This window comes from Equus quagga, chromosome 8, assembly GCF_021613505.1.
Source record: "Equus quagga isolate Etosha38 chromosome 8, UCLA_HA_Equagga_1.0, whole genome shotgun sequence".
Taxonomy (NCBI): Eukaryota; Metazoa; Chordata; class Mammalia; order Perissodactyla; family Equidae; genus Equus; species Equus quagga.
In genome coordinates this window covers 78,741,901-78,758,462 of record NC_060274.1, presented here as the reverse complement: position 1 = coordinate 78,758,462, position 16,562 = coordinate 78,741,901, and the positions used below count along the sequence as shown (strand labels likewise).

General features: G+C 40.1%; 1 protein-coding gene across 2 annotated transcripts in view; it reads left to right on the top strand.

The window, feature by feature from the left end:
- RAPGEF5 (Rap guanine nucleotide exchange factor 5) overlaps window positions 1-16,562 on the top strand; it is a 221,175-nt gene that overhangs the window by 191,641 nt on the left and 12,972 nt on the right. For both annotated transcript variants that reach the window (XM_046669359.1, XM_046669358.1), the window contains exons 19-23: window positions 1,097-1,219; window positions 2,952-3,130; window positions 8,118-8,208; window positions 11,745-11,795; window positions 12,585-12,672. In XM_046669359.1, the coding sequence (XP_046525315.1) occupies window positions 1,097-1,219; window positions 2,952-3,130; window positions 8,118-8,208; window positions 11,745-11,795; window positions 12,585-12,672 (532 nt within the window). The remainder of the gene's footprint in view (window positions 1-1,096; window positions 1,220-2,951; window positions 3,131-8,117; window positions 8,209-11,744; window positions 11,796-12,584; window positions 12,673-16,562) is intronic.

The window sequence follows — 16,562 nt, the reverse complement described above, 5'->3', positions numbered from 1 at the left end:
CCTCAGTATTTTCACATGCATTCATTCCGTCCGCCCTTACTAAGCTCCACTCTGTATCCCACTCTGGGGATCCCGGGATAATTTGTACCTTGACCTACTCTGAAGAGAATCAAGGCTGTGGAAAAGCTCTGTGAAGATCATTTGTCATTCATTTTTTTTTAATTAGGAAAATTTTTTATAAATGTCAAACTTCTAAAATGCAAATAGTTTGTTTCATAGTTTAAAAATAGATTAATATTTGGAATCTGAAATATTTCCTTTATCTTACTATGTCATTTATTTATGTAGAGTCCCATTCTTTTTTTTCCAAGTCATTAACTATTTTAACATCATTATCTCTTCAAGTCCAACCCTTCAAATGGGAGAATTTATATTTTAATAAGAAAATATCAAATATCTTGGAAAGATGTCAGATAATTTTTAATAAATGTAACAGTGAAACTAATGCTGTGGCGGCATTTAATAATTTCATGCCAGATTTTAAGGAAATCCTGTTACCAAACTCATACTATTTGTGTCGGGAAAGCAATAGATACTTCAGATAATCATCCCCCATGGAATATAAATGAAGTAACTTTGATCTTTTATTTCTTGTTTAAATTTTTATCGCTTTCCGCAGGCATTTTAATAAAATTTGTAAATGTGTGTCTGGGATGAGGCTTGCTGAGCATATTTCCTGTAAAAGCCATGTCTGTCTTTATTGAAGTGCACCATGACATTTCTTTTGTTTGTTTTTATACTAGCCTTGCTGGCACATTAATTCTTACCAGAAGCCAAGTGATTTCAGGGCTTTTGCTTTCATTATGCTGTCTGCCAGGCAGTGTTTTATAATCAGATTTGTGCGTGCACGTGTGTTGATGGGGAGGGGGCAGACTAACTCAGTGAAGTATCATTGATCACATTCTGCTGTTTCCAAGGCTGTTTCCTAAATTGGCTGTAATTCACTGAAGGTGAACAGACCAGGGAAAATATTAAGTGCACTCAGACAAGATTACTTTTCTAATTTGGGCCTCTAGTGCCTTTCTACAGCCAGTCAATTCAGTGCCAAACATTTGGGAATTACTGAGGAGCCTTTCGCTTCTGTCTGTCGGTTTAGAACCCATTTGCAGAAAATGAGGAGTCACAGCAAAGGTCGATGAGGATTTTGGGAATGAACACTTGGGATCTTGCTCTGGAATTAATGAATTTTGATTGGAGTCTCTTCAATTCAATTCACGAGGTAAGTGGAATGAAAAGATAAAATAAATGCTAGTGCTATTTTAGCTGTAAATTCTTTTTGAAGACTATTTGTGTGTGACTAGGTTTTAAGAAGATCCATCATCTGGTGATATAGTTCTGCTTAGGATACCATGGCCCAAAAAGATATTTGGAGACTTGAAGTATATTGAAAGACTGACCACACCTAGGAAAATCAGAATACACGATCATGCTCTATTTGCTTCTAATACAGTCATATGTTTGTATAATGCAGTATAAATAGGCTGTATTTTTATGTGTGAATACATATGTATTTGTATATATGAAGCTCTAATAGGATTGAAGAGCCATTTTACATTTGATACTTTTGATATTGATATTTTAATTTTTCCGTGAAGTTTACAGTGGTTATACAAGAATCATATTTATGTACATACCTGCACACACACACACACACACACACACACACATTCTTTTACTTAAGAACATACTATAAATTTAGACTCTGCTGTGAGACTTCAAGTGCTTTCTTGAAAACTGAGATATCTTTCAAATTTTTATGTCTATCAACCTCTCCCTTGAGGACAGCTTTAACATTTATAAAGCAATAGGTTAGAGGCAAAATGCTACTGACAATTAATAAATAAATTTAGCCAGTGGAAAGGCTCATAGGAATCGGGAGATGAAAAATGTGACAGCTCTGTGCAACCGTATGTTGGATCTGCTTTGCCATATAGTGAAATTTTTCATTACAAAATAGCCTTTCCTTCTGAAGAAGGATCTCATGCCCAACTTAGGGACCCTTGAGCTTCACTTCATTTTGGAATGTCTTTTAAATGTCATTGTATTTTCTCATTAAAAAGCATTGAGCGTTATAATCTAAATTTGAGCAAGTAGTGAGTTCATTCAAGCCAAATGACTTGTGACTTTGCAAATGTTAATAGAGAGGGATGTGTCCCTGCTTATGCAGTGGGAGAATGTGAATTACTTCTGTAAAATACATATTCACACGCACACCCTTCCATTTAGAAGCAAATCGCTTCTATTGTTTTGCATTTGATCCGTCCATATAAATAGTTACTGGTCTTACTGGATTTTGTAAATTTGGGACCTTGCCCTAATCTCATTCTCTGTTTATGATTTGACAGTATCTTATATCAGTGTGAGTTGTTCTCAAAGAGTGGGTTCCCAGGCCAGCATTATCAGCACCACCTAGGAACTTGTTAGAAGCACACATTTTTGGCCCGGCCACAGATCTACTGAATCAGAAAATTTTGGAGGTGGGGCCCAGCAATCAGTGCTTTAACAGCCACCAGGTGATCCTGATTCATGCTAACATTTGGGAACTCTTGTCTAGAGAATGTACCAGTGAGGGTCTAATGCGCATCTTAATGAATACTGGTGGTGTTCATTTTCACTTGTATTTGCCAATATAACCAGTTTGGGAAGTTTCCATTTGATTCAACTTGTGATTTAAACTTTAGAATGTCTTAGATTTTCATGTAAAGGCATCATCCTTACATTGTAAAAAATGACATTTATATAAGGATTCTAAGTAAACATTATTTAATGAAGCAGCTCTAAAACTAAAGATAAATTCTATCAAATTTAATATATTGTTATTTTATATTCTCATAGCATTGTGATATGAGAGTGGCTTCCCCAAGTAGGTCTTAAAGATCGACTAACTTTTGTATCACTTTGACTTTGAATGTGCTAAAAATAGATGCTGGCATGAATATGTTTTCTTTCAGCAAGAGCTGATCTACTTCACGTTCAGCAGACAAGGAAGTGGAGAGCACACCGTGAACCTCAGCCTCCTGCTCCAGAGATGCAATGAGGTCCAGCTCTGGGTGGCCACGGAGATCCTGCTCTGCAGCCAGCTAGGCAAGCGAGTGCAGCTGGTGAAAAAATTCATCAAAATCGCCGCCCAGTGAGTTTCTTGTGATGAAAAGGGCAATTTCTTTCTTCTCCTTGAGAGAGTACATTTTTTTCCTTGTGATGATAAGAAGGGTTGGGATGTAAAAGTATAATATTGAGTTAAGTGACCAAAGGATTGAAAAGGTCCGTTCTTGAATATTTATGTCTTTGCTTCTAAGTATTTAAGGTAAATGTCAAACTGCCAGACGAAAGCACTCTACTCTGTTTACAGAACTAATAAGCAGGCAGTGCACACACGTGGTATCCTGCAGCTAAGTCATAGTGTGGCCAGGCGAGCTACCGTAGGCTAGGAAAATGGGGGAAGACGACGTGAGGGGGTGAGAATCATTGAATATTAGGTGAGTTCTAGGATTCTGCTCTTGGCTCCTTGCTACCCACAGAACGAACTTTGCAAACTCCTTAGCAGGACCTGCATGGGCTGGTCCCACCTGACCTCTGAGCTTCATCTGCTGGGTGCACCCCATGCTGCAGCCACTCTGAATGACTATTTCTTTCCTGTGCACAGCATCCTCCAAGCCTGGACAAGGTGCTATTGGCTCTGCCAAGAATGACCACTTCTACCCAGCAAATTACTGTCATTCTTAAGTAATTTCTGACTTTCAGATGCAAGGTCAACTACTCCCTACCTCTGCCCTCCCCCCCCCCCCCCCCCCCCGCCCATACACACATGCTTTTTTCCTTTTTTAAAAAATTTCCTTATTTATTAAACTTATCTGTTTATATTAGGATTCCTTCACTGGGCTCTGTTAGCCTCCAAAGAACAGGGATTAATTCTAATCAGTCATTGTACCTAGGGTGCCTGGTACAGAAGTTGGTAAATAGCAGTAACTCAGTAAATGTTGGTTGAGTGACATTTTAGTGGCTTGCTGGGAGCATCTCTTAAAATACCGGGTTAGTATCCTGAGACTGCTCTTCAGACAGCTTCCCAACAGAAGCAGGCAGCAGGAGTCAAAAGCTCTCCCAGTCTTCCCATTTTATTTCTCCTTTGTCTTTCAAAGTAATTTTTATATCAAACAGCTTTGAAGTACCTGCCAGGGTAATCTAGTCAGGAAATAGGTATTGATCACTCAGTATATGTGCAGACTCATGCAAGGTGCTGTGGGGAAATCAGACTGAGCCCACACCCGCTCCCTGCCTTGGAGGAGTTCGCAGTGTGCTGGGGTGTGGGGGACACTTCTTTAACTCAAACAGCTAATGTGCAAAATAGAACAGGGGTGTGCCCCATTATGAGGTGAAATTCTGTTGGGGGCTTTAGAGGAAGGGAAGTTCATATGCCAATGATGTAGTAAAGGAGGATTCAAGAATCGTTTGTGAAGGAAGTCGCATCTGAGGTTACATTTGAATTCTGGGTGGAATTTGACAGGTAAGAATTTAAAAGGGCACACTCTCCCCAGAGGTCAAACTCCCTGGAGGAGAGAAGCAGAGAAGCTCACTGGAGGCAGAGAGCCTGTGGTCAGGGAAAGGAACCCCATCCAGCTTGGCCAGAGTGGAGGGTATTTATAAGGAAGTTGTGGGAGATTGATCTGCAAAGGAAGATGGGGCCAAATTACAAAGGATGTTGAGTTTCAGATTGAAGAGTTCGAACTTCATTGAGAGGGCAGTAGGGATTCATTGGAAGTTTTTGTGCAGGAGACCCATATAATGAGAGTCGTCCTTCAGGAAGGTTGATCTGAAAGTAGCACATAGACTGAACTGTGGGCAAGGAGACCTCCCCAGGCAGGATATTTTGTTTACTTTGGTGAGAGATAATAGAAGTACATGAGCTGGTGTTTGGTGTAGCAGGGACTGGAATGAGAGAGAGATAATAGATATGCCTAAATCTTGGACCGTGTTTATGGTGAATGCTCCTTTTTTTTATTTCACCAGTGCTTTCCAAAATAGTCTGTGAAATTCCTAGAGGTGAGGCTCTTTTGGATCAGAAACTTTCTTTTAAATGCCAGTTACTTGGAGAAGTGGGACATTAACGTCCCAAGGAATAAAATGACACCACACAGTTTAGTTCCCAGTATAAGATTATATCTATCCTCAGGGAAATGAAATATATTCACATCGTCTCCATGTGGCCCCATGCTTTTGAATTATTTACTGTACTGATCTCTGTCCCTAGTCCATGGAATAGAATGCCAACAGAAACATAAAGTTAAATTCCTCATAATCACAGTTGTAGGAATAACCAAGGGAACACAGTAATCTCCATGATCACGAAGTGTCTTTCCTGCCTAAGGCATCCATTTGCATATTCATGTTCCCCTTCTTTCTCGCCATCCCCATCCCCCACCTCTGTGGATTGAGTGGATTTTATTTCCTTACACAGACAAAGGAGTGTTTGCTAAACTGGAATGTTTTAGTGTCAGACAGTCTGTTCTTATCTTGGAATGAATGAACCTTGATGACAGAGAATTCCAGACTGGAATGACATCCAGTATTTGTACTCTCTCAGTTTGTCTTCTAGAGAAATCGTGTCTGTGTTAATTCCTTTTTTCTTTTTACAGATTTAGATGTTGGTTATATGTGTTTTTTTTTTAATTTTAAGTATGACTAAAAAAAGAGATCGGGACCAGGAAAATTGTTTATGGGGAGCTAAAACATGAAAAGATGATACTTATATCTAAGATTTCATATAGGTAAATGATACTTTACATATCATTACATTACATACATACATATAGGTAAATAAAAAAGGGAAAATAAACCTTTTTATAATGAATAATAATAAAACCATTTCCCAGGAAATCTTGTTTCAACTCTAGCAAATGCTCTCTGAAAGGCTTGCTGTATACTAAGCATATTTGGGTGATGAGCCGAATATGAGAATGAAATAGACATACACTCTAGCCTTAAAGAACCTACTGTCTAGCAGGACCTCTATCATGTAGTAGGAGAGAGCCTCCAACTGAGGTGCTTCTGGCGTAGAGATAGAGCTAGTTCTCACTGACCACAAGAGCCTCGACAGAGGAGCCTGGCACTTCAAACCATCACATCAAGAGATGGGGCTGACTCAAGTCTGTTCTGGCTGGCGTGAACTTTCCAGGGGTGTGATGAGACAGAAAGGGTACAATGAGGGAAGTGAATGGCAGAAGGGAAGTAGAGTCACAGTATGGACGCCTTCAGGCACCAGTGATTCTCATAAATGGATGAATTTCTAAATCATAGACCAGGAAGTATCTTGTTTGTTTGTTTATGGAATATACCAAGCTGGGTCCACCCGGGAGAAGGTTGGCAGAAACCAGGTGAAGGAGCCAGTTAGACTGAGTTCCAGGTCCTCTTGGCTACCAGCAAACTGCAGGCAGAGTCGAAAAGCTGGACAGGAAGACTATAAGAGGAACAGACCATGCCCAGTGGAGATTCAGTGGTGAGGGGCCTGCAGGACTGCTGTGTTCACCCCAGATATTTTGGATACTAGGTGTGGAGGCAGCAGTGCCTTTCCAGGTTCCACTGTTGATAGAAATAGAACTTCCAAAATGCTCCCAAGCATGACCCTCACTCCTTCTAGTCCAGGCGCCACTGTACTTTGGCAGTATCTACTCCACGAGGCTGGCTCTAGGAGCAGGCCAGTTCAGCCAGGACCTGCCAGAGCACAGCCAGCTAGGTGTATTACTACGTTAACAGCCCACACCATTTTCCTAGTTCTGAACTAGATGCTCTTATACACAACTTTCAATGCGAGAAATTGGTATAGTTTTGGGGGACAGAAGTTTTCAATATGTGTCAAGAACCTCCTACAGTCGTGATAGCTTTTGACCAATCAGGTAATGACTGGAAGTCTAACTCAAAAAAATCATAAGTACAGTAAAAAGTTTTATACACAAAGATATTCATTGCAGCATTCTCTGTTGAATTGAAGATAATTTAAATGTCAACAATAGTGAAATGAATTAATAAATTATGAAATGTTTTGATGAAGTGATATATAGCCATTAATGATAGTGAAGAATTCATAATATATAACATAACACAGTATATAACTGAAAAATTAGAATACAGAATTATATATACACTGTTCCCAAATTCCATTTGAGACATTGATGGAGATGTCATGGAAGAGATGGCATCTGAGGGAAGCTAAATTAATATATACTAGGTACTTTTTATGCACCCAGCTAACTGCTAAGCACTTTCGTATTTCTTCATATGTAATTATCAAGTTAGGGTAATTTCTTAATTTTGAAGACTTGCCTCAGAGAAGTTGTTTTCTACTGTGCCCCCGATAATGGAGTATTTGGAATACACAGGCAATTCTGGAAGCCCAGCCTCCATCTTCTTATACCAAGCCCCCTCAGCTGGCTTTGAAAATCAGTGGAATTTTGACCAATTAAGTCGAATGATTGACGTTATACAGAACAGATAACCTTACAGAGTGAATGGAGGTCAACATGATCTTACTTTGCATTTTATTTCCTTTATTCTTTAAATGAGAAATGTGAGACAGTATCTCATAATATATACCATATTTTAAATATATACATAATATAGTAGTTATTTTGTTGATAGCAAAGAAAATACATCTAAAGGTAATGGAAAGGGAAGCTTAGACCTGTGAGGTTAGAGGGGCTTGTCTATCAAAAAATAAAGACAGCATACTGATTAAAGAGGTGGGACTAAGCTGTTATAATAAGAGTGTGGTATATATAAAGAAACAGAAATTCAAGAGTTTTCAGTTGAAATTGTAAATGCATCCAAAACAGATTTAAAAAGGAGGAATCTTTTGAAGTATCCAGAGGATATCAAGAGCACAGATCTTTTCCTAAAGGTAAGGATGAGCTGAAGCATTTGGAAGTGTTTCCTTGGTGTTAGAAATAGTTGAGAGGAAACCCGCTCCCACAGGGGCAGTCAAGGCTGTGTAGACCCTGGAGCAGAGTTTAGCCCTGCCCTAGAGGTCGAACTCTGTGGCCTAGGAGAGTCTTTTCAGCTCATCTTTTGTGGTCATCTGGCAAAAAGATGTTGCTTCAGAGTGCTTTCTGCTTTCTTTTATTCCATAGCTGCAAAGCCCAGAGAAACCTGAATTCTTTCTTTGCTATTGTGATGGGTCTCAACACTGCTTCTGTCAGCCGGCTGTCGCAGACCTGGGAGGTGAGCCTTGGGGGTCTACATGGGGTTGGGGGGGAGGGGGGGTGGAGGCAAATAAAACTGAACAGGAGTTGTTCCAACAAAAAAGCCTATATTTAAAATGTTTATTTAAATGGTTTAAATGAGATAAGTACTACTAGGAAAAAATGTTAAAAATTTATGTGTCAAGTTGGTAGGAACTATTTTGGCCAAAGGTCTTCCAAATGGTTCTATAATATATATGAAAGATAAAAATTGTAAAATTCTCCCCAGCTAGAATTAGTTTTCTGATCTGCTCCCGTGGTAGCGTGGTTCCACTTCCATGGTGGTCCTTTCAAAAGCTCACCTGCCTGAAGATATACGAATGAATTTAAGCTTCAGGGCCTCTCACTTGCAAGGCTTCTGGCAGTGTGTTCACATGGATGATATGTATCTTTGTAAAATTTGCAAAAGTACGATAATTTTGTATTTTTCTGAAAGAGGGCCCACAAAATGTTGTAAGTTTCAGGCCTCCCTAATCCTGGCTCTGCCTCTGTTAGTGTTGTACAATAAAGGCTGTTTGGGTTCAAAGATGGAGAGGCCCACTCAAGTTAGCACAAGTTCTACATGGACCCTAAGGATATATGTGAGAAGGACTGAAACTGGAGCGTACCTAAATTTAGCCAGACACAGATGTAGGGCTCTTTGCCTCTCCCATGACCCCGTCACCTTCTTTCTTTGGGCTTTTCTTTCTTTCTCTCTCCATTCCCTACTGACTGGCTACCTCGCTCCATGTACCATTTCTCTCCCTCATCCTTTCTCTTCAACCATCACGTCTTCTCTCTTATAGCTCCAGCCTGCATGTGGCTCACTGTGGTCTCCTTAGCCTCTCTCCAGGCCTCTCAGATTCAGCCCCTATCACTATCTGCTCCATTCTCTTCAGGGTTCCAAGTTCAAACTGCTGCAACAGAAAGTGATAGGCCAACGATTTTTTTTTTTCTTACACTAATTTCAGCATAGGTCTCTGGTCAACTTATGGATTCACTTTCTTTGTGTCTGGGGTCATACTCTGATGGAATCCACTGTGGTGACCTGAGGGTCAGAGTCAGTGCTTCTTAAAGGAATTCGAAAGAAAAGAAATGAAAGGCCCGCTCTAGTTAAGCAAACAAGATGGACACGCACATTATAAGATTAAAGGAGGTGGGCAAGAATTGCCGCAATTGATCAGAGCAGGAGGGAAACAAATGACTAGCCAGGGTCAAGGGAGAGTGGAATTTTGAATTAACCTGGAAAGAAACTTTGATTTGCAAAAATTCAGAGGAGAAATAATTCAATTAAATTTCCACAGCCTGCATTTTATGTGCATATTGACTGCCTACTATGTGCAGGGCACTGCATCAGCGCAGTGGCAGATGGAAAGTGGGTAGACAGTTTAGGGCAGAGTATGCCGTGATGAAGGAGGTCTTGAACCAGTTCCAGTTGGACCACAGAAGAGCAAGTGGAGGGACTCATTCTGCCTCAGGTTAGCTGAGAAGACCTGAACAGCAGGGCCTTAGAGGTTAAGTTGGGAGTTGCAGGGGACTCTGGGGAGAGGTGACCATCCCAGGCAGAGGGGACCACAGTATCTCTAGGCCTAGAAAGTGGTCTTACTATCCCAAATAGTCAATACAGGAAAAGAAGTCAGATTGAGGAATTAGAACAGAGGTCAGCAAACTTTTGGGGTAAAGGGCCAGATAGTAAATATTTTTAGGCTCTGTAGGCCAGATGGTCTCTATCTTAGTGACTCAACTCTGCCATTATAGTGCGAGAGCAGCTACAATGACTCTGTAAATGAATGGACATGGCAGTATTCCAATGCAACTTGATTTACGAAAGCAGGTGGTGTGCCAGATTTGGCCCGTGGATGACCCCTGGAGTAGATCAGTTTGGCTTTAGATATGTTGAGTTTGAGGTGCCATTGGGACATTCATGTGGATTGTTCAACAGACTAAGATATGCAGCTCAGAAGGAAAACTGGAATCACTTGCACATGTCTACATTTTATCTTTTCTCATTTGATTTGTCCTCCAGTCATTAATACCTGTGCATCTGTGTGTGTAACAGTAGTTTCCAAACAGATTAAACTACCTGTGTGCTATGATAAACTGAGCTCAGATTCAAAATTATCAAATTGAAAAGTCTATTTCCAAGTAATATAAAAGTCCAATTGTTGTGGGGTTTGTCTCATTATTTTGATTTGTTTTAGAAACAGAGAATTCCAGAAATATCTTCTGGAACATTGTCCCTAGTGTTAATAGCTGGAATTTGTTAAGCACCAGCTGTGGACTCTATACTCTTTTTATGAGTTGTCTCCATGTCAGTCAGAGAGTTTGGAGACTCGCACCAAACCCCACTGCTGGAAAGGGCAGAGTCAGAATTCAAATTCAGATGGGACTTATTACTAAGTCAGTGCAGAAGCCATCCAGTTTTTCACTTAACAGTGTTCAAGGCAGGCTGGGAAATTCCAGACCCTTCTTCCTTAGCCCTAAATTTTTATTTGGGAGGATGACATATGTTTCTGTTAGGGAGGAAGAGAATTCCTCTACCCATTCTAGGTCTTTCTGGCTGGTCTATGAATTAAATTGACATGGGACAGAATAACAGGAGAAAATCAAACAAAGCTTTATAACACGTATATGTAGGAGAGACCCAGGGAAACTGAGTAACTCGCCAAAATGGCCAAACTGCTAGCTTAAATATCATCTTCAGCTAAAGACAAAGGAGGATGTTGGGAGTAGTGATCTGGGACTTCAAGGGGGTGGAAGGCAATTACATGGAGATGGAAATGTAAATGGGCCAACTACACCCAATGTGACCTGAGAGACACTTTTTATGTCACATTCCAGTTACCTTATGGTATTAGCTCCTTCCTGGAACAGGACCTTCTGTTTCACTTCTTTTAGGCAGTTGGGGAGGAGGTCAAAGTTTCTTTTAGTCTTTTGTTTTTAAAAGTAATCAAGCCAGAGAGACACATTTTGGGGTGGCCAAGTCTGATCCCCAGATTTCCATCCTCTGTCGTTTTATATGCCACCTGTTGGTGTAGCTGATCTTTACAATTTAGTGATTCGACTCATTAGATTGCAGGCTTCATCATTCAGGGTTTTCATGGCCTTTCACTATTTAGCCCTCTGCTGTGAAACCTAATTATATCATTTATACAAAAATGTCAGCCAACCTTATTGTTTCCCACTCAGCAAGACTATTTAAGAAGATAAGAGCATTCATCAAAGGTAGGATATGGAACTGAAATCCAAGTTTTTATTAAAAAGTCGCCAATGTGTGGAATGTCTAACCACCTAGATTCCTGAATCATATGGCTGTTATTTATTTTCAACTTTTTAGCAACATTCCCAAGGAATGTTACATTAAGGGATGATGAAAATTGCATAATGAGAAGCAGTCAGGGTAGAACCAGACAAGGGAACGATTTGTGTTTAGAAATGTGAGACATGTAAGCACAACTTAATGAAAATTCCCTTTAGTGCCTCTCAAAATAACTGACTTCTTTAACCTTTTCTTTTATGTTTTTTGTTTATTTTTAGAAAATCCCTGGGAAGTTTAAGAAACTTTTCTCTGAACTTGAAAGTTTAACAGTAAGTAGTTGAGCCAAAGGAGACTTATTCTTCAAATTAATTGCTAGTGTCAGGTTTCTGTCTAGATTTCAGGGGTCAGTACCTGTGCTCCGCCATGTCAGGGGGCTTAGACTTGTTCACTTGTATGTGGAAAGGTAGCTTTGCTCCTCATGGAGAGAAGTAAGTTGACAGTAATGCTTCTTCCTCTCCATGGAAAAAGGTAGTGAGAATGGTTCTTTTGGTATAATTTTCAGAAGGCAGATTTTTAAGTATAGTCCGTTTCAAAGCCTACGAAATTAGTTGGTATAAATTTTGTGTGCAATGTGTGTTATGCATTATTTTCTCCTTTTTACCGTTTCTTCAATTTAGATACAAAATGTATAGTTTCTTTTCAGAATACAATAAAACAGAGTTCTCTTGTTTCCTCTGCATTGTCTGTGCATTATGAGGGCAGTTTTTCTTGGCAGTGTACCTAACAAAAGACTTTGGGGTTACCTCATGATAGAAATTAGGCAGAGGAAACGCTACTGAAAGGATCTATTTGAGGAAGATAATAGGGCAATCAAAGGGTGTCTCTCTTTTGCAGTCATCTCCCATTATTGTAAACCAATAACTTGACTTTCATTCATTGCCTAGATTTCCTGCCCTAATTTGGTGAGTTTATTTCCTAGGAAACCTTTATCTACTTCATTCTTAGGAAGAACCCCTGATAGCTAAATCATGTTCAAATTGTATAGCAACAGTGGATTTAGAATTGTTTCTATAGCACATTGATTTTTCCTTCTCTTTGTCATCTGCTTTGTTTGGCAGGATCCTTCACTAAATCACAAAGCCTACAGAGATGCGTTCAAAAAGATGAAGCCACCCAAAATCCCTTTCATGCCCTTATTGCTTAAAGGTAACAATTTTCTCTCTTTTGTGCTGTGTAATTCCATATTCCAAAAATTTATCACTCTAACTATAGAGGGCAAAAAAAGGACTCTCCGTTTGTTTCTTTAAAGCAGTTTTGACATTCAAGCCTAACTGTGTGTGCTTGTGATTGGTCTTCAAAAGAGCAGTTGTTTCAGAGATACCTAAAATACTTAACTGTACTTGAGTAGACATCAAAGCATTTTCACTTGACTCACAAAACTTGGCACTGGAAACGTGTGTTTTTATTTTACTCTGCTTCTAAGCACTATCTTATTTTCTTGGAGTTTACAATCCACTTAATTCAACCAAGAATAAGACTGGCATAAAGAACCCAAACGGTGATCTATCCTGCTCTGTGTTTGCAACCTAAATTTCCGAGGTACAGCCCACGGCCTGCTGCTGTGTGAGAAGTACCTTTGGTCAACAGGAGCAATATAGTGTATGAAAATTATTGGTAGAGATGTACTTTCTTCTTTCCAGGAGTGGAATCCATTTAGGAAAGTATGTGACAGCTCCAAGTTAGTCCACTGACTTCTCTTCTGTAGAGCACCAAATAATTCATCAAGAAACATGTTAGTTGAATTTACTAATGAGATCTCAGTGGTCCCTTTTAAACTAAGGGGATTAATGACAGGGAAGTTCTTTTTGATCTGGCCTACACTTCTGACATTCAGTATATATCCTACCTATGTGCTTTCCAGGGAAAAGGGATTTGGCCATTTTCTTGGGCATATTTTGATTCTTCCCAAGGGATTTTATAGGACGACTCTTTTATACAGGCTCTGCCCTGCAGAGGCTTATAACTTCTGCTGGGTCAGGCCCCAGTGACTGGATCCATAAATGTGATTCTGGAAATGAGTTACCTAGGAACTCGATTGCTGGTTGGCGTGGCCATCCTCCTGCCCCACCTGCCCCCATCGCCAGCCCCGCTGGCACTCAAGCTGCTCTTCCCTCTTCGTCTTCTCTCCAGAACAACCACAGCTTGCAGAACTATTGAGTTGCTGTGCATCCCCGCAGGTACTCACTCAGTCTTCATCTAGTATAAAGCAAGAATCTGTGTGAAACGGTAATGTATTAGGACAACTGAGAGATGCACGGGTGCTTCATTCAAGCTGCAAAGATTCTGCTAAATGTAAATGAATGAAATAAGGAGAGATTGTAATACCAAAATAACATTTTTAAAGTTCATTTGATTCTTCATATTTATTTTCTTTTAAGATAAGTTTATTCAGGTTTATAATTTTTATTTGCAAAATAAATCACCTTCAACTAGAGAGTAGGGGTGGCAGGTGGGAAGTAACACTTAGAATCACACAAATAGGAAAAATAAGAAATGAGGAAAAATCTGGGAAAAGAATTGATTTTAGGAAGAAAAAATTTTGAAACAATATTTTTAAGGTAATGGGGAATTGGTTGATAATGTCCCTTTAACTTAATTAGATATAAGCAGAGCTTTCTGCTGTATATTAGTGGTTTTCCAAAAAAAATATTTAATGTAGTCAAGTGTCTCAAACTTACATCTTAGCTCAGATGCAGTTCTCAGTTTTACACCTCTTTTCTGGCAGCAGAACAAATTTTCCTTTTTTCTACTGAAAATACGTTCATTCATTTGCTCTAGTAAATTAAACTTTTTGTTTTTTTATTAGAAGCTTTCTTGAGTTTAAATAAGCATTTATTTTTCCTTTATCTTAATTTTTTGCCATCATAAAAATAAATATCAGTAGTATTCTATCATATTTAAAGTTCCCATTTTTGTCTGAAAAAATTTCCAAAGGAAAATAGGATGAAAATTTAAAATATGTAAGACATTTTGGAAAAAATAAACAACGTTAATTCTTAGGTTTTCTTAACTGCAAGATTATTTTAAAAGTTGGAGTAAACTGGAGCCGGCCCGGTGGTGCAGCGGTTAAGTGCACATGTTCTGCTTCAGCAGCCCGGGGTTCACCGGTTCGGATCCCGGGTGCAGACATGGCACCGCTTGGCAAGCCATGCTGTGGCAGGCATCCCATGTTAAAGTAGAGGAAGATGGGCACAGATGTTAGCTCAGGGCCAGTCTTCCTCAGCAAAAAGAGGAGGATTGGCAGCAGATGTTAGCTCAGGGCTAGTCTTCCTCAAAAAAGAAAAAAAGTTGCAATAAAATATTTTAGAGCAATCACATTTTTAATGAAAACTCTTTTCCCCTCGTGTTGTGCCTCCTACTTGAGGTTGCTTTTAGTTAGAGAAAAAGGACCAAAGTGGACTCTGTGAGTGTTAAGAAGGATCAGGCCCCCCCATGTTTCATTTTTTGAGATAGTCAATTCCCAGTAAACATGCAGATGATCAAGTATGCCCATAACCTGAGGATCCTTCCAGCCATCAGCTTTCCTATTTCCCAGTTGAATTTCTTGCTTTTTGATTTACTTTCCCCTCTACTGTGGTGTGGAATCGGGTGGAAAGTGATGAATGGGAAACCCTAAGTAAGTGTTGAGGAAAGGATCCAGCTGAGCTAAAGGTCAGACACAGTAAAACTAGTCCATATCATTCAGTGTCTTTGGAGATGGGAGTCCCTTCCAGTAGAGTGAGCAATCAACAGGTGTTTGAAGATAAACTGAGGTCCTCCTGGTAGGTTGTGTGTGTATGTTAGAGTAGAGATTATTATTGCATATTTGTGGGTATATTTAAATAAAAGGGATGTTGGGTGCTTGTATGTTTCTTCCTCCTCTTTCATTTGCCATCTCTTCAAATGGAGTAATTTCACCTGGAAGTTCTAGTATATGAAGTGTTTGGAGTATGTTCAGGTGTCTCCAGCTGCAAGGAGCCGTGCAGGTACTCATTTCCCATGCTCTGAACCTGGTCGGTACTCTGAACTACTTCACAGCCCATGACTTAGAGATCCCAGTTTCTGAGCTCAAATGCCCATTGGCTTATCTCCCTCACGCCTTCCTCATCACACACCTGCCGTTCAACTGTGTCAAAACCTTCAGCCACTTGAACTCCCTTCTCCAGGGCGGCAGCCCCTTCCAGCCTCTCTTCCCTCCCCATCTGGCCGCACATACCTTCCCTGCCTTATCCTCATGGCAGTATTAGCCTGACAGCCGCCACCCTCACTAGAGCACCCATCCTCATCAGCTAACCTCCACAAGTCCCTGAGAGCTGAGGTTAAGTGAGACCACCCGGGAAGAGGAGAGACCTAAGACTAGAGAGGCTAGAAAGAGGGAGCCACGGAGGAAACGCAAGTTGCAGAGGAGCCCATAAGCCGGAAATTCAGCAAGTTAACTGTGACTAGTTATAAGAAATGTCCAAGTCCTTTCAACTTGAGGTACCTGAGAGGCACAGTGGTGAGAGATACAGGCCCCCGAGTTTGAATCCTGGCTCTGACACTTAGAGCTGTGATCGTGGGCCAGCTGCACACGGTCTTTGGACCATAGTTTCTTCACGCTCTTTCCCGCTAGGGCTTTCCCTTATAGTCTTTTGTGAGGATTCAATGAGTTAATGCCGTGTCTGATGCTGTTAATAAATATAAGCTGTCATTGTCATCACCCCTCCTCATCGTCCTTGGGAACGTAGGCAGGGGATGATGAACCTTGTAACAGTGGGAAAATAGACCAAGTGACTCTGAGAGGGTGTTTGTAGCCGAATTCTTGGGAAGTTAAGAGAGACTAGGCTTTTAGGTGGTGTTTAATGTAGACAGTGCACACAGTGCTGTATGTGGTATACAAAAAGGGAAAAGCTAACTGTTGACTGCTCTTTTCTAAATGTTGTCACAGAATGAACGCCTGCAATTCTTTTCTGAAAGCAAAATCATGAAAGATAATAAAATAACCAGAGAATTTGTCAGATGACTGTGTCATTTTGAATTGTTTTCCTGCTAGAACATCAGTTAAAAAAGAAAAAGAG